Source organism: Gadus morhua, chromosome 16, assembly GCF_902167405.1.
Source record: "Gadus morhua chromosome 16, gadMor3.0, whole genome shotgun sequence".
Lineage (NCBI taxonomy): Eukaryota > Metazoa > Chordata > Actinopteri > Gadiformes > Gadidae > Gadus > Gadus morhua.
Genome location: NC_044063.1, coordinates 5,377,349 through 5,395,465, shown reverse-complemented (window position 1 = coordinate 5,395,465; position 18,117 = coordinate 5,377,349). Strand labels below are relative to the sequence as shown.

Below are 18,117 nucleotides of genomic sequence, written 5' to 3'. Positions count from 1 at the left end.
AGTTGATTACCCTCCTACGCTGTGGAAACTTCAGCTATAAAGGAAAGCATTAAAAGTCAGACTCGACCCTGGTTGGTGGCAAGAGCGTCTGCGTGCCATGCTCCATCAGGAGGATTAGCACGGCGCATGTTCCTTGTGCGGTCTCCAAACCAACGCGTCAGTCCGATGATCACAACGCGGGGAACACCGTGGCAAGCATACTGTAGTGTGACCGGCGCGGGACTGAGGACGCAATGTTGTTTTGTAAACAGCATCCTATCCTCGAGCCAACCTATCCATATTGAGAGTCTGGGACACTGCATTGATTAACTGTGTCCAGAACCGCCTTCTTGTCAGGCCGCAATCTTGACTGACATGCAGCCATAACCAATCACGGGCATCACGCCAGGAACAGCATAAACATATCATTGGATGTGCAAATGAGAAAAGGACATACCAGTGGACTGAATATGCCCTTGGTTTGTAAATGTAAGAATAAACCTGATTCACCCGTGTCGTGACGGCACTACCTAAACATTTCTGTGAGTGACAATGCTGAAAGCCAATCAGTATCGCAAATCAAAGCATGTGAGGAGAAAAGGGGCACACCATAGCTGCACTGTTAGAGTAGCTGATCACGTGACCAGGGCCTTACATTGACATTTGGGGCATTTAGCAGATGCTTTTATCCAAAGCGAGTAATAAAAATGATCTATTCTTTTTATTATTGCAAAAAAGTACATTTGTCAGAGGGAAGAGAAACAACAGTAAAGTAAGGATGTTCCTAGAAGCAAGTGCCAAGCACAACAAAAATGGCAAGGTTAACCCATTCTCTGCTAAACAACAAAGATAGCTAGGATAAGATGCTTCACACTGATTAGTAATCATCTTAATTGCCAGGACGTACAACATACAATAAGTGTGTACATTAAGTGGCAAGACGCACAAACATGAACTCTGAACAAGTGATTCTTGGGTCTCTTGCGGAAGCTGGTGAGTGACAGGTTGTAAACACTGTTCTAAAACAAGATCCCCCTGACTTCATCCCCCGTATTAAGAAGAAGTCAAGGACCTGCTCCTTAATGTCCTCTATCTAGGTACACTCTTATCAACCATGGATAAAAGCGCCACATAACAAGATAACAAAATGGTGATTGGTTCTCAAGAGTTTCAAAGTTGCTTTCTACTGGCAGCCAGCTGCAAAGGGTTCTTAGCTGATTCAGACACGCGCTGTGGTTGAGGTAAATTCATTATCGGTAAAAATGACCCAGCACTTACCTGCCTTAAAGCGCATGTTTACTCTTAGCCAGCATCTCAAAGAGAAGCACGGCTCATTGATTCACATTTGGGCTCCGGGGGTGTGCTTGAGGGTCGGGAAGTGAAGGGGTGAAGGTGAGGTGATGCCATTTCAGACAGACTCAACTCCATCAGCACTACCCCCCCCAACTCCATCACCCTTGAGAGCTCTTAATAACAGCGCGCCAGCATTCATTAACATGGTAATCAGTCTTGCTGTATGTAGAAACCTGGCAGGAAGCTAGTAGGGAGCTACTGTAGGCAGAGAGCAGGCAGGGAGCTAGCAGGGAGCTAGCAGGGAGCTGCTGTAGGCAGGGAGCAGGCAGGGAGCTAGCAGGGAGCTAGCAGGGAGCTAGTAGGGAGCTAGTAGGGAGCTACTGTAGGCAGAGAGCAGGCAGGGAGCTAGCAGGGAGCTAGCAGGGAGCTGCTGTAGGCAGGGAGCAGGCAGGGAGCTAGCAGGGGGCTAGTAGGGAGCTAGTAGGGAGCTGCTGTAGGCAGGGAGCAGGCAGGGAGCTAGCAGGGAGCTAGCAGGGAGCTAGCAGGGAGCTAGCAGGGAGCTAGTAGGGAGCTAACAGGGAGCTAGTAGGGAGCTGCTGTAGGCAGAGAGCAGGCAGGGAGCTAGCAGGGAGCTAGCAGGGAGCTGCTGTAGGCAGGGAGCAGGCAGGGAGCTAGCAGGGAGCTGCTGTAGGCAGGGAGCAGGCAGGGAGCTAGCAGGGAGCTAGTAGGGAGCTGCTGTAGGCAGGGAGCTAGTAGGGAGCTAGTAGGGAGCTAGTAGGGAGCTATTAGGGAGCTGCTGTAGGCAGGGAGCAGGCAGGGAGCTAGCAGGGAGCTAGCAGGGAGCTAGCAGGGAGCTAGTAGGGAGCTAGCAGGGAGCTAGTAGGGAGCTGCTGTAGGCAGAGAGCAGGCAGGGAGCTAGCAGGGAGCTGCTGTAGGCAGGGAGCAGGCAGGGAGCTAGCAGGGAGCTGCTGTAGGCAGGGAGCAGGCAGGGAGCTAGCAGGGAGCTAGTAGGGAGCTGCTGTAGGCAGGGAGCTAGTAGGGAGCTAGTAGGGAGCTATTAGAGGGCTGCTGTATGCAGAGAGCCGGCAGGGGATAGTATGGAGCTCATAGGTAGCTAGTAGGGAGTTGCTGTATGTAGAGAGCAGGCAGGGAGCTAGTAGGGAGCTAGTAGTGAGCTGCTGTACGCAGAGAGCAGGCAGGGAGCTACAAGCCAGCTACAAGCTAGATAAATGCTAGCTACAGGCTAGTTAAATGGTAGCTACAAGTAAGCTACATGCTAACTACATGCTAGCTCCACAAGTCCAATTGTCCACAATTATTTATAAAGGATAAACATCCTGGTTAAACCTCACCCCAACAATAAGTACAAAAGCTTCCTTTTAAATATACATATTTTTCTACTCCAAAGAAGGATTGATTAAGGGATTGCCCTTCCCCCGGTTTCATCAAAGCCCTTCTTGATTTAACACAAATAAGCAGAAAGGATAGAGATTATTTGGCACTAAATCTCTTATTATGACCAATTTAAGTTTTAAAGAGCATTAGTGAAAATGGGTGTGAAAAGGTCTTTGGAAGGTTATCCCAGCCACTTAAGATGACAAATACATGACCTGTCTTACCGCCCTCACTTTTACTTTCTCCCCAACTTTTCATCCAAAGATATTCTTGATTCGACACCACGTAATTGTCCAGGCCTATCAAGTGAACTCTATTTATCAATCGACTGTGGACAAAGTTTGGCAGATTCGGTCAACTCTTTCCCCTGCTAGCTGGCCCTGTTCCAAGTAGCATTTCCTTGTATTATTTTGGCTTATACAGTTAAACAGTTTAAACCTTAAATGTTGTACATCATTAATGCCATTGTCCGTTTTTTCTGCCTTGATGCAGGGGCACTTTCTCATCATAAAATAAAAGTCCCTACACAAATACAGCTAACCCTTTTCATTTTAAAAAAGGGCAATCGGAAGGTAAGGCGTGCCCTCGTTGGCAGCCTGGCTTAACATCGGAGCAGTGATGGGCCGATAAAGGGCCGGGGTGAGGTGTTCACACGGAGGGTGATGTCAGACACATCCCTGGTTCCCCCTTCTCCACCCCACGCAGGCCCCCCGGGTGTCAGATAAGGGGCCGACAGTGACACCGACCGCTCAGTAATTAGCAGCACGAGTGGGAGCCAAGGATCAATTTGTTTTCCTTTGGAGGGATTCCAGCAACGCCGAGATCAATGTTCGGAGTTTGGGGTGAGGTTGAGGTTGGTGTCGCCTGAGGTTTTTTGAAAGTGCAGTGTTGTAAAAAAAAAAAACAATGCCCCTGCCAACAAACCATAGTTCCTTAGTATATTGATTCCTTGTAGTGTGGAAGGTTAATGCAATCACAGACTCTAAAATATTAAAATGTACATTAATTCAACAGCGGAAGTAGCTTCAGCAAATTGACAAAAGAAAAAGTGACTTTAGAAACACAGTTACTTCTCAAGACAGATGGTCTATTGGATAAGTTTCAAAGGGCCACCACAAAGAAGCAGGTAGTTGGCCAAGAGTGGTAGCTCAATGGTTGCCCAACCCTCAATTTAAAATAATCGTTCAAAATCAGACTCTGTTGCCGACCCTGCGGTGTTTCATTACTTGGTTGCCGTGTGTCGCGGTTATGTCTCAGACTTGACCGCCACTCGTCTCCACACCGCTCGGTGTTTACCGCCAGACGCGAGTCAATCAACAGGCTTCTCCTCGGCTTGCCAACTGCCAAATCGATTTTCCCGCTCAAACTGTTTGTTATTGCCCAGCGCCGCCTAAATGACTCCACGGCCATTGATCCGGCAACAGCCATGTCATCTCTCATTTACTCCCATCTCTTTCCCCGCCTCCTTTTCCCCACTTCCTCCCCTATTGTGTCGTCTACTGCCAGGGATTGGTTTATTTCTCAGGGTCGGGGTGTTGAGGCGAACGCCACGAGGGATTTGAGAGAGAAAACTTGTATTGGATTACCCTCTGTTGAAGGTCCTGAGAAAGAAAATGTTTTAAATGATTCTCTCCCACTATAAGGGAGTATTAGCTTGGCTTAAATGGGACCAGGGAGTTTGGTTTAAGAAGTCCTTTGAATCCTCCTTTATAATATATTTTGTTTATTTTAATAAAATCATTTGACCAATCTAATAAAAAAATTTGATCAGATATGATATACAAAACCAGTTAAGGGTGCCTCAAAAAACAAATCGATATTGACCTCAGTTACCGTGGTTACTGCACACAGTGCTACGGAACACATGAGCAGCAGGTGGAGCTAAGATGCTGTAGGAGAGAGAGAGAGAGAGAGAGAGAGAGAGAGAGAGAGAGAGAGAGAGAGAGAGAGAGAGAGAGAGAGAGAGAGAAAGAGAAGTAAGCCGGCGCAGCAGCAGGTTGAGCTAAGATGCTGTAGGGGAGAGAGAGAGAGAGACAGAGAGAGAGACAGAGAGACAGAGAGAGAGAGAGAGAGAGAGAGAGAGAGAGAGAGAGAGAGAGAGAGAGAGAGAGAGAGAGAGACAGAGAGAGAGAGAGACAGAGAGAGAGAGAGAGAGAGAGAGAGAGAGAGAGAGAGAGAGAGAGAGAGAGAGGGGATGGTTCTGTGGTGTGTTTACCTCCACCTTCCTTTCCCAATCAGAGACACGCTCCCAGACACAAACACACCAACCGGGCCAAGGTCGCCCCCCCGACATCCTCAATTACCCCTTCATTATCCTCGCCAACAGGCGGGGGTACAGTCAGATGCCCCCCCTCCACCCAATATACCCCCACCCCCCCATGGCGGAGAGACATCAAAACAGCGAGCCTTTCCAGCCGCGACGGAGAAGAGGCTTTTGTTTTGAAAGGCAGCAGCGTCTGGATCTTTCATCCCCGCTCTGTAGTGTGAACACCCTCCAATGTCAGCTACTTTTCATGGCTGTGTGTACCACCTTGACTTGAGACGGGCGGGACCGCAAGCATAAACCCATGAAAGGGACAGAGCAAAGCAAGGAACAAATATAAAAAAAAGGATTCATGGACGATTTGAGGCGATTACAGGTGGCTGAGATAAGATAAGAGATATAAGAGGCGTAACTGAAAGGTAAAATGGCAGTAGAAATAGAATGTCGGCTGAACGTGGACTTTCAAAGTATAAGGGGCGTTTACAGAGCATCACTTTCAAGGTACGTGCATAGCACTTTGAAAGTAAGAGCTTCAAACTTTCAGGGTAAGAGTGATGTATCTTTCATGTCCATATGCCATGTGCTTTCACTTGTTAGAGTTAAATCCCATTAAAAATACATTTACTTTAGCTGCTCCTTGCGGAAGTTCCATATTGTGAGTAACCGCTGGCCATCATTGCATTGTATCTGAACAATGTTCTATCCGAAATAGTCAAACACCAACAATATCGATATTATTGGATTTGCAAACTCACTCACAGGCGCTCCTTGGCAGTAAAAAAAAAACACATTTCCATGCCAGACAGAAAATCCCACAAAGGATAGGCTGCGATTAAGAATCAAATGCCTATGGTCTCAAGGACGCGATCACTCAAACCCAGATGTGTTTGGGAAAGGGATGAGCACAGAAAGGTTTTATTGCCTTTTTAACTTGAATATAAAGAGAAAGTGGTTTCGCGCTGTTAATGTGTAAAATTCTTCACAGCCACCTGGGAAACTTTTGATTTGGTTCAGTCAGGTCTCAAGCCATGCAAAGTTTGATGTTGGGATGCCATGTAATATTTTATTTATTTATTATTTCTATCCTTAGCCTTTCACCTTATATTTTCAACAATTTGAGTACCACGACCTGGCCACGAAGGCAGCTTGGGATGAATACAGATGCTGAGGTTGTGCTTTTGGCTTTATAATAAATGTTTTTTAACTTTGGCATTTTCTCATATTTATCATCTTCATGAAAGCCATGCCTTAGGCTGGCCAGTGAGGTCATCAGAATTAAAAATACATCTTGATAAATAATTATTACAAAGTAACCCTGAATGTGTGTCAAAAATGCATGGAAAAATAACAGGGGGCCATGGAAACATTTGCGTGGAATACATTACCCATGGTTACCCTTTGTAATAATAATCGGGGCGTCCACCCAACTGGAGTGACTGTGGATGAAATGTCTTCTTCTTCTGAGGGACTAGGCCGACTTGTTTTTTGTGAGGCAACCATAAAGTGTTTGCTTTGTATCATTGCTAACCCTTCATCTAAACATGATAATCATAACGACATAACCAGGACAAATGTATACCACTTTATAGAGTTTTGAAACATGAATGCAATCAGAAAAGTTGAAGAATCTTTTGAAAGAGATTTTCAAAAGATTAATATCATCAACATGGGGGTCATAGCACTACAGGGAGTGATGCAATCACACCCTTCATGTGGGCACAGACCGAGTTGGGAGTCAGACAGAGACGTCTGTCTTTTTTAATATTAATCAGGGCATTTAAGTCTAAAACAATTATAATTTGGAGGCTCTAGATTTAAAGGGAGTGATGTGCCAAGGGTCAAGGACACAAGGACAATTATCTTTTATTATCATCAAATTATGGTTTCTTTGACCAGTCGATAGGGGGCAATGTACCGGCAGACAGAGAGGTTGTTTTGGGTCATTTGACGTTTGAGATCACGTTGGATAACACGACCAGGGTCACCTGCGTCGATGTTTGTGTGGATATGCGGAGCTCCGTCTGTACAGAGGATTATGTTGATGGCCGCGTCCCAGAGAAAGTTGTAGAGCCAAAAGAGATACGTGATCATTTGTCATATATAATCGTCGACATAGTAATCCCATTTGATCACCGTTACTGAAATAAGAACCCGATTTAGAGCAATCTAGAACCCTGCCACCCAAATAATTTGGTACCACTTTTTACCTCTGAGGGTTCAAATTTAAGCTTCTACAGTAAGATTCACTTGAACATTAACGAACATTAACGGACCGTGCGTTTATGTTCAAGTGGATCTTACTGTGACCTCTGTGACCTCTGTGTCCACTTAAGTTCTCCTCTTCACGAAAGAGTCCACCGTACCTAACAACTCAATCCATGCAATCCACTTTCCTCCAGGTCTCGGCTTTTCCCTTTGTCCGGGCGTTCGTTACTGCGTTACCATGACGACTCACCTATGAAGTTGAGGTAGCCCTCGCCTCCGAGGGCGTGCGTGAGGAGGCGGATCATCTTGTGCAGCTGGATGCCTCGGTCGATGACGGCGGTCATGGGGACCAGGGAGCTCATGTTGGTGTACATCTCCTTGTCCATGAGCCAGAAGGCCAGCGTCTTGTCTCCCACCAGCGCCTGGGCCGGGCACAAGGGGAGGCTGGGTCAGCGAAGCAGGAACACTTGTTGAAAGGGGAACCAAACTTCTACCAAGACTACTTCTGCACAAAAACACTTTCAGGTTTTGGTCGTTCACAGGGGTGCCAGCTCCCGCGTAAACACCCCTTCACACCCCTTCTTTATGCATAATATTGGATGTACTTTCTTAATCCCAGACTGGGAATGAGGAACCTAGGCCGAAATGCAAGATGCCTTTCTCTTTGTTTACATTTTCATCGTTCCTCATTCAGCAGACGCCTTTACCCAAAATTACCCAAATTTAGAGTGAATTCAGACACGACAAGTCGCAGCTAGGGGTCAGGTTGTGGACATTAGGGTATTGTACCCAGAACATTTTGGTTGGGGAACAACCAAACTACAACTTTTCTATTTTCTAACAATCAAACTTTACTAAACTTTTGTTTGTTAGGCTAACATTATGTGTCAATGTTAACCATCCCTGAAGGGAAGAATCCCTGGATCTGCATTCCCAATGTTTCTTCCTTGGTAATTAAGCTCTTTGGAGACTTTAACTCTGATTTAGGGCTTTACAAATCTAAATTTACTCGACTGCTGTAAATGAGTTCCTGTGAGTGGCTTTGGATGGAAGCATCTGCTAACGTCTCAATAGTAGAAAGAGAGCTACAGAACTAGGTGTACTTAGTGATGTCTGTACCTGGTCGTGGCTCTCGGAGTAGGCGATGCACTTCTCCCCGTAGCGCCGGTTGATGAGTGTGTGGATGATGTTTCCTATATCCCAGTCTTCATCCTTGAACTCCTTCAGGATCTGCCCGGCAACAAGAGATTATTGAAAGCGTCTGAAGCGATCGACGGCTGCCAGATACAGATCCATACTGAGAATCATGAAGTGTGTTGTGAGTAAGAGTTAGTAAGGTATGTTTACACACAACTCCGAAATGCTCTCTCTCTCTCTCTCTCTCTCTCTCTCTCTCTCTCTCTCTCTCTCTCTCTCTCTCTCTCTCTCTCTCTCTCTCTCTCTCTCTCTCTCTCTCTCTCTCTCTCTCTCTCTCTCTCTCTCTCTCTCTCTCTCTCATCCCTCCCTTCCCCTATCAATCTCTATTTTGAGGACTATCTCCCCTCCTCCACCACTCTATCAGGGTTACGTCCATCTTTTAAAAACCGCCATTACGGAGTTCTTACAGTAATAACTTCGCAGAGACCAGCAGACAAACGTGCGTTGCCAGCCGAGCAACCCAACCCCCCCCCCCCCCCCCCCCCCCCCCCCCCCCCCCCCCCCCCCGCTCCCCCCAAGTTCAGAGCGGAGTTCATTCAGACTGCGAGGGACGAAAAGACAACTCCACAATAAAGTCGACCCCGCTTTCCGAACTTGACAAGCAACCAGCCGCGAGGTCTTCTGTGATAGGTCAGGAGTAAACGAGGGCTCGTCAGCGGCCGTGTCTTGGGTGGAGCCCTCTGGCAGACAGGTTTTACCGGTTCATTCAGGCCAGCGTCGGCCCTGAGCAGCATGCGGTTTAATGAGACATGGTAAATAAATATTAAATATGGGCGTACCACTGTTAAGCTTTTCTAAAACACACAGGGGCCTCTGAATATCGCCAAGCGCTTTGCCTTTTTGCTTTGCATTCACCCACACAAACTCTCACACACACACACACACGCGCGCGCGCACACGCACACACACACACACACACACAAAAACGCTCATCAGCGTTATTGATTTAATAAAAACGCCTGGAGCAGTGCCTTGCTAAAGGACCCTTCAACTCAAAGCGGGTAGCAGTCTGGGAAATGTGTAAAAATAAGAAGGCAAACTTAGACACCGGTATTAATTCAAAATGGCATTTCACTTCAATCAAAGTGCGTGGTAAAACATGGTCTCCGACTGAAACCTTCAAACTGGGCTATTTCTACGATGAGAGAGCACTGCTTCATATGTGCAACATGTGTATGAAGCCGTACCCTCTTATTAGACAATGGGAATAATGGTCCACTTCACAGTTCACCTTAAAGGCATATTGTACGATTTTCAGTGATATGCACTTTTTAATATGTTGTTGAAATTGGTTTTTACATAATGACAGCAATAAATAACTTATGGGCAATGAAAAAGAAGCGAAAAAAAAAACGAATTCTGTATCTGCTATAAACCTGTTAAAATGCTTACCAATCGGAGACATTGTACCCGAATCTAAAGAACCAATCACAAGCCTGCGCGTTCTCTCCCCTCTGTGTACGAGCCTGAGCCGGCCTGAGCGCGTTCACGGAGGGCAAAGAAAGCGTTGTTATCATAGTAGTTCATGACAGTGGACTAGACCTAGTGAGCCTACAACGTTAACACGATGGAAGAAAAAAAACAGAAGGTACCACTGCCACCGTTACTTGCCCCGGTTCATCCTTTTAAAAAGGCAAGAAAAAGAAAGACGGAAAATGAAAAGGCAGCAACAAAAAAAAAGTTGGCGAATGCTCGAGGGAAAACGAGAATAAATATTGGATTCGCTTTTCAGCAATGGCGACAGCTGAGGGAGTTGAATGGCCTGAAAAGTGACGCAATGGTTGCCGTTGAAGTAAGCCGTAAGCAGCATTAGCGCTCGTGCACGGCTCTGTGTCGAGGGGTTGGGGCAGGGAGTCCTGAAGGGTGGGGGAGGAGTTAAACGGAACTCAGAAGAGAAGCTAATTTCAAATCATGCTAGCTCTCTCACATCGTACAGTATAGCTTTAATTGAGGAGACCAACATTAAGAAGAGTTTTAAGGTTAAGAAGGTTCCTGCCCCCAAGTCGGGGGGCGCCTACACACTAAACTTCTGGTCTTGACTATCAGTCTTGCATTACCATCGTTGGTGGTCCACACTAGGCTTCTGGGAACATGCAGGGTTAACACATGAAGACTCTACTGCCAGATTAATCCGCTCCTTCCCTTAAAACTCGCCAAATCGTTCAGGAACCTGCCACTCAAATAGACGGGAGGTCCGGGAGTTATATTTGTATAATAGCTGCTGGATGGATCAACAACTTTCGAATGGATGGCGCAGTCATTTCTACTGAAACAGTTCCAGCACCGTTCCAAGCCTTCTTTCCTGCAGTTGAGGGAGAATTACTTGTTGAAGTGATTTTGTTGTTTCTTCCCATTAGCTGTTGCTATCATAATCACTAGTTGATTCTGAACAGTTTTGTAAAAATCTTTGCCCTCCCGACTTTACGAGGGGCGGCCAATTCACGTGTCTTGTGGCCCCCGGCACCTCACGGCCAAGGGGGCCGGCTTCAGCCGCCCCACTCATTATCCTCTCCTCCCGTTACCTCCTCCCCTTCTCTTCTCCTCCCCCTCACGTCACCACATCTCCTCTGCTAACTACCTCCTCCTCCTCCCGCCATCTCCTCTCCTCATCCCACCACCACATCATCCTCATCCTACTCTCCTCTGCCGAACACCCTCGCCTCCTCTCCCCTAGTCCCCCCCCCCCCCCCCCCCCCCCCCCCCCCCCCCCCCCCCCCCCCAGCATGGGAGAGATGAGCAACAGGTCTACCCCTCTCTGTGATGGACGTGGGTCCGCTCCCCTGAACCTCTCGCTGACAGGAGATTGACAGTCCAGGGAGGGCCTCTATATAACTCCCCAGCCAAAACCCCTAATCCTGGGAGAAAAGAGAAGAGTAAGTTGTGGCGATCAATATGTCAGCCATGAGCCCGACGGATCCTCCTTCTCTGCCTCCTTCTCCTCCTCTGTTTCCTCCGTGACCTTCACCTCCCTGGCCCCATCTATCTCATTCCTCTCCTCGCCGCCTCTCTCCTCGATGCATCATCGCTGTATTACTCAACACACATTTGGCCTGAGGACCTCTTAGGAACCCAGGGTGGAAGCCGGGTTCAACGCCAGGGTAGGACCCGGTTCAGGCTGAGACGACGGGGAGAAGGAAGCTGGGAGCTCGTTAGCGAGAGAGAGGGGGAGAGGGGGAGAGGGAGAGAGGGATAGGAGATGAGGCATGGGGAGACATAGAGATGAAGAAGTCTGTGGAAACCAGGAATGACTAGATCTGACACACTTTGGGGAATGTAGGTTGGCTATTAGACAAGACAAGGATGAGATATTTATACGCACCCTTCAGACACTAAGGGTGTTCATAGTGCTTTACTTAGCTGTTTAGAGGACGTTAAGGACAATCAGTACCAGACAATCATATAAACGAAGATGTCAAAGGAAGGTAGAACAATATTAAAAACGAAAAAAACATTTTTTGAACAAATCTGTCTAATGTCACTTTTGACATTTAGACAGTGTGAAGAATTAGAATGGATTTAACGTGGGCACATTTTATGGCTTACTCAGGAGATATTTTAAATCGTTTTCCGTTCACCTGCCACCTCACCCTAACACCCTACAATATTTGCGTTTGTACTGTAATTTATTTAAATGACTGTTTCTCGAGGCTTAATACACAAACCACCCGGGCTCATTGTCTCCCACACGGAGCTCAGATGAGAGAGAACCACACAAGACGATCCTATAACCAATATCACCCGGCGCGCGCTCTCTCTCTCTCTCTCTCTCTCTCTCTCTCCCTCTCTCTCTCTCTCTCTCTCTCTCTCTCTCTCTCTCTCTCTCTCTCTCTCTCTCTCTCTCTCTCTCTCTCTCTCTCTCTCTCTCTCTCCCCCCCCCCTTCACCTTGACCCTGCTACAATCCACTTGCACATTTTGCACGATCGGGGAGCAATTAATGGCGGGAAGAGAGGAGGGGGGCGGGAGGCGGTGAGGGGAAGAGGCGTTGATGTTGGTGGTGGGGAACGGAGGAGCGATGTAATGGGGGTAGTACGGAGTTGGTGGTGGTAGGAGGAGAAGGTGGTGGTGGAGGAGAGAAGGAGGTGGTGGTTGTGGGGGATAACAGGAGAGTAGGAGAAGGGTTGTAGTGTCAGGATGGAAGAGGCCTCCGTCACGTGGGCGCGCGTGTCAGCGCGCCCACGTCCAACCGGGACGGCCGCGCTGACACGCCCCTTTTTCAACACCAATGAGACGCAGGCACCCCCACACCCACACACACACCTAGCGCTAAAAGCCTGCTGTCAGTGGACAAGCTCTGCATTCATTAGGGACAGTCAGGATGTCAAAAATACACACACGCACACACACACACACACACACACACACGGCCCTCCCCTCTCTGAAATTAAAAAATATTAAACAAATATATATATATATATATATATATATACATATACATACATATATATATATATACATACATACACACACACACACACACACCTATATCTTAAATACTAGCAATGACTGAGCAGGATGTCGGTTTGTTTCGCTCCCTTTGAAGCTGTGTCTCTGTGTCTGTCTGTCTTTTTATCCGTCTCTTTCTGTGTCTCTCACTCCATTTCTTTCTCATGGGGTGGTGTAAATGACTTTGAGTTGGAAAATAATTTGGCTAAGAGACAAAGGGCCCTATCTTGCATCCAGCGCAATTGACTTTCTACACCGACGCATGCATCGTTGCTAGTTTGCACCCGGCGCAATGCCCATTTTTCCCCGCAGCAAACCTGCGCCGCTAAACTTGCGCCCTGCGAGGCGTGTCGGCGAAAAGCAGAGGCGTGTCTGGCGCAAAGGATACATGGTGCTATCTTACAGATCGATAAAGCAGTTGCGTAACTGACAGACAAATACCTGGTCTAAGTGCCCTAGCGGATAGCGCAGTTGGTGTTGCTATTTTGATGTATCATGGCAGGTCAGAACTGCAATTTTTTTTCCATAGGGGCTGCATGAATGAACACTGTAGTAAGCTATGTCAAGCTTTAAAATAAGAACATTAATAACAACAATAAACTCGAGCAAAGTAGGCTATATCCCAGTTTATCCCTATAAATTATTTGGGAAACAACAGCTGATACCGGTAATAAGTTGTACTTTTAAATCAATGCATCTGCAAACACCGTACAGCAAACACATATTTTCTTGACACAGACATCGTGTACAAGCCCATAACTTTTAGGATGGATGAGTATTTGATCGTGAGAAAACATTGTTTTACCGCGAGTGAGAGAATGAATGAATGCAGGTGCACTCCTCCCTCCACTCACTCTCTTCACACTTTTTTTTCTTAACTGTGTTTTCGCTTGGCGTTTCTATGGGGACACCTTCGTATCACCCCTTGTCGTCACCTGCCCCCCCCCCCCCCACAACACCTCCCCTTCTCATTGGTCCACAGAGCTGGAGTAAGAATGAGGAGGAGGAGGGAAACAGAGGAAGTTGCAAAATAGGTAGAAGGTGGAGGAGGCCACGGGACTGGGTAGGAGAAGGACAAGTGAGGAGTAGGAAGAAGAGGAGGAGGATGAGGATAAGGTTTGAGGAGGGGGCAGATGGGGGGGGGGGGGGGAGGGGGGGAGAGGACAAGTTGGGAGAGGGAGGAGGTGGAATAGTAAGATTAGCAGGAGAGGAAGAGTAAGAAGAGGGAGAACAAGGAAGTGGAGAACTGGTTCAATTCTTCCCTCTTCACTTGTTTTGAGAAATTAACTCACTCCTGCCCACACTAATGCTTAATGCCACCAGTTGCTCACATGCATTAGCTCGAGACACATTTTAAGTAAATACCAACAACCAACCGACAGTATGCATGGGATTGTTTTTAATTCTGATAATTGAAACGCTTCTTGCCGACCGTGTGATGGACGGACCAAAAATAAGTCAAAATAAGTCTTTTAAAGGAAACATTGTTACAAATAACTTTTTTCCCGGAAATTGCCGGTGCAGATTTCCCGGAATATCGACCCCTGTTCACATTCACACCTGATCCCATGCAGGGAATCTTCCGGAACATTGCAGGATAAGACATGGCATGTCTGAAAGGGGCCGTTGAGATAGAGAAGGGGGTTTACATTGAGTTGTATCCTCTCCCTCTCCAGCATCTTCATCGTCCCGCTCCAGTTCTACCTCCTCCTCCTCCTCCTCTACCACCTCTCAATCCTCCTCTTCCTCCTCTTCCTCCTTTACCCCCTCTCCCTATCTACCACTACCTCCTCCTCCTCTTAAACCTCCTCATGATTTTCCTCCCCCCCCTCTTCCTCTTCTATCTCTTCATGATCTTCCTCCTCTTCCTCATCCACCACGTCCTCTTCATCCTCTAACCCTTCCTCCTCCTCCTCCTCTGTCCCCAAGTGTTTGAATCAAGCATTAATCTGGGCCAGCTAAAGGGAAGGGCTGCTCGTTAAATCCGAGAGTGTCGCTAACGTGATCCATCAGAGTTGACACTGCTTAACGTTGCTAATCAGACAGCATCAGCTCTTTGGTCTGCACCAGCGTTACCAGGCCCTCGGGTAAGACCATACAGCATCAATATCACCCCGTGGGGACTGGGAGGGTGTTGGATGGTCCAGAGGAACCTCCTGGAGCCTACGACTTATGCCTCTGGTCACACTGCAATACATTGCACACACACATGTGGTACATGGAGAGGGAAATACTTTGCAGAGCGAGTGAAGCATTAAGCCGTACAAGGGGAACTCCTGCAGGGAATATCCGGAAACCTGAGACTGCTCGCTGAACCTCTACAAGCACTCATCGCTGAGAGATAGCAGCGCTAGGAATTGACGTAGCTATTAGATAGCATCACTAGGAGCTAACGTAATTAAGAGTAGGCAGGTGCTAGCATCGCTAAGGAAGGTCATTCAGGGGACTCTCTCCTTATCTCTGTCTCATTCACTTTCACTTTCTCTCTCTCTGTCTCTTTGTGTGGGTGTGTGCGTCTGTGTTTGTCTATGTATATGTGTTTGTAAATGTGTGTGTCAAGTGGTGTGTATGCGTGTATGTGTGTGTGTGATGCTGTGAGAGACAGAGCTGATGAATGACATGAGGCCTTGCCCCTGGGGAGGAGAAACAGCAGCATGTCACAACTCCTCCCAGCTGTTGTTATCTCACACACACACACACACACACACACACACACACACACACACACACACACACACACACACACACACACACACACACACACACACACACACACACACACACACACACACACACACACACACACACTTTTAAATCTCCACTGCTGCTACACAGACACACACCCAAACACGAAAATATTTCACGTTTCCATATAGTCATACATAGTGCAGTCTGGGCTGTCCATCACATGCGTGTCCTGTGCAGTCCTGTGCAGTGTGTGCAGTGTGTAATTTGAAGGCGGTCCAGCGCCGGCAGTTTGGCAGCCTGCAGTCTGTTCTGTTCACCTCAGAAAACCCCCGCCAGCTCGGTGGTGGTGTTCCAAAACGAGTGTTAAAAAGCTTCTTTTTTTTTTTTTGCATCAAATCAGAGATCTGAGAAACAAAACTATCTTCAGCAACTTGACACAAAGTTATCGCTAACTTTTAGAAATGTAAACGCGCCGGAACGTTCGTCTCCGTCTCTCCTGAGCTGCCAGCCTGAGACGGTAGCCGCTCTATGAGAGTCTGGACCAGAAGTGCTTTGACCTCGACAGAACGTCTCACTATACATTCAGACCCACGTCTAAGAGAGAGACAATAATTCTTTTCATTTTTTTTATTGTTTTAAAACGATGTTCTCCTTCCGTTTGGATGTGTTTGCAAGAAGGTTTTGTCAAAAAGAAAGAAATTAAACTATCCTCAATGGTTTCTAGTTGTAAAGATGTCTTCTTTTTATTTGGTATGTCAATGTTTCTCATGGGTCTATCCCCCCAAGCATGCTTATTATTTTAGATGCTCCGGCTCAAAATGCTTACTATTCCATATGACAACACTCATTTGCATAGCAACAAACTTTTCAGGTCTTCAATGCCTCTGTGGAAATATGCTAATTTTGCCTCCTGCCATAAATCATTCTAGATAGACTTTCTTCGCATAATAGCCTCTATTGGATTATTAAAAGTATTTTACAGTGGAAAATTAAAGACATCCATCCGTCCAACCTGGGTCAGGAGAGTAAGTAGACTGGGTGTTGAGTAGCCTAGCAACAGGCTTTTAGCTTCAGAGGCTTTCTGGACGCGAGGCCAGAGGACACTAGATAAAGTGATTTCCAGCTCCGGGGATCCGTCGTCAAAGACCAAACGGTGATCGACTTTGATAGACAAGAAGCTTTTCATAAAGTCATTAACACATGTCTTTTTGAGAACAACGCAGGGCAAAGAAAACACAAATAACAGCTCTCTAGTCGTCTTCTTTCAACAGAGCCCAACCTAAAGGTGAGTTGATTCATTATTTTGGCAAATGGGTCGTTACAATTACCCACACAAACGCCGGGAATAACACCTGATAAATAAACATCGACATGGAACGCAGTTCTCCACGATCACAGACAGCAAAACCACCCCAAAAAAGAAAAGCCAAAATACAACATTTTAAAGTTTCATCATCAGATGGCGTAGGCGCAGGGCCTCAAATACAGGAGATGTTTATATTGCACAAGTCTATCCTGTCCCCTCGGTAACCAGACGCTGTTCAGTTGCCAGTTTGATTCTGGTGTATGACCTCGCTGACCCTGACAAGCTCTCTACTGAAACCATAAATAAAAGACCAGGAGTTTGTGAAAGCAGCTCAGGCATGAACAAATAATTGAAGAAAATAACTCGGGACCTGACCTTCTGTAATAGTAAGCAAAGCAAAACGTACTACTATATAAAGTTACTAAAACTCCATTGCTGCCAGTCAAATCCTAAATGTAGTCATTACATTCAGTACTTTGATGCACACATTTTACATTACATTAACCTTACATAACCTTGTAATTATTAGTGTTTCCCCTCAGATTTGTATCAGCAGTGGTTCTGTGGTGTATGTGTGCAATTGATATGCGGGAGACAATGTTTTAGGCAACAATGGGAGCGCAAATAAAGTCTGTGCCCCTATGGGTGAAAAAGCGTTGTTAAAGTGCACTTTGGAGTGACTAAAACAAGAGGATTGGCTGACCTTCATAAGGGCGAAAAAGGATTGAGTGGCCTCTGGGGAGCCCCTTCATAAATGATGATGACGTGCCCTCCAAAGCAAGAATATGTGATAATGCGTCTTAATGAGTGCCCTTCTAGACGAGGTAACGTGGAGCAGTGCCCTATAAGCTGCCCATACAATGGTCTGAACCTGATGCACCCTTCTGGTGCCCTTCCCCTGCTGCAGCCCCTACATGCCGTGTCCCAAAGGGTGCCCTTTCCAGAAGAGAAAATGGGATGCACTACAAGTGAGAAATCATGATAAAAAGCCTAATTAGGGGCTCCTCAGATGGAGAAGTGCCCCTCTCATGGATGAAATAGGATGCGGTGCTGCAAAGGGTTCTCTTCATGCGTGAGGATGAGGGGAGGCTTCCCGATGTATGCCCCCTCCAGGGGAGAAAATGGGATGTGGTGCCAAATCGGTGCCCTTACAATGCGAAAAACTCGAGGTTCCCTACAGGTGCATTTCTGATGAAAGAAACTCATGAAGTGCCTGCTTAGGTGCTCTGCCAAGTAGGGCTGGGCGATTTGGCCCAAAAGTATACATTTATTTAAAATACCAAAATATATAGTCCACCTGGCCCGTTTGCAGCATCTTGACTAACCCCTTTTTTGTACCGTATAAAT

At 46.8% G+C, this 18,117-nt stretch overlaps 1 protein-coding gene across 1 annotated transcript in view; it reads right to left on the bottom strand.

Annotated features, from left to right (window-relative positions):
* Positions 1–18,117, bottom strand: part of gbe1b (glucan (1,4-alpha-), branching enzyme 1b) — a 92,360-nt gene that overhangs the window by 25,627 nt on the left and 48,616 nt on the right. The window contains exons 11-12 of the mRNA XM_030337070.1: positions 8,255–8,365; positions 7,386–7,557 (exon numbers count right to left, since the gene is read on the bottom strand). Coding sequence (XP_030192930.1) covers positions 7,386–7,557; positions 8,255–8,365 — 283 coding nt within the window. The remainder of the gene's footprint in view (positions 1–7,385; positions 7,558–8,254; positions 8,366–18,117) is intronic.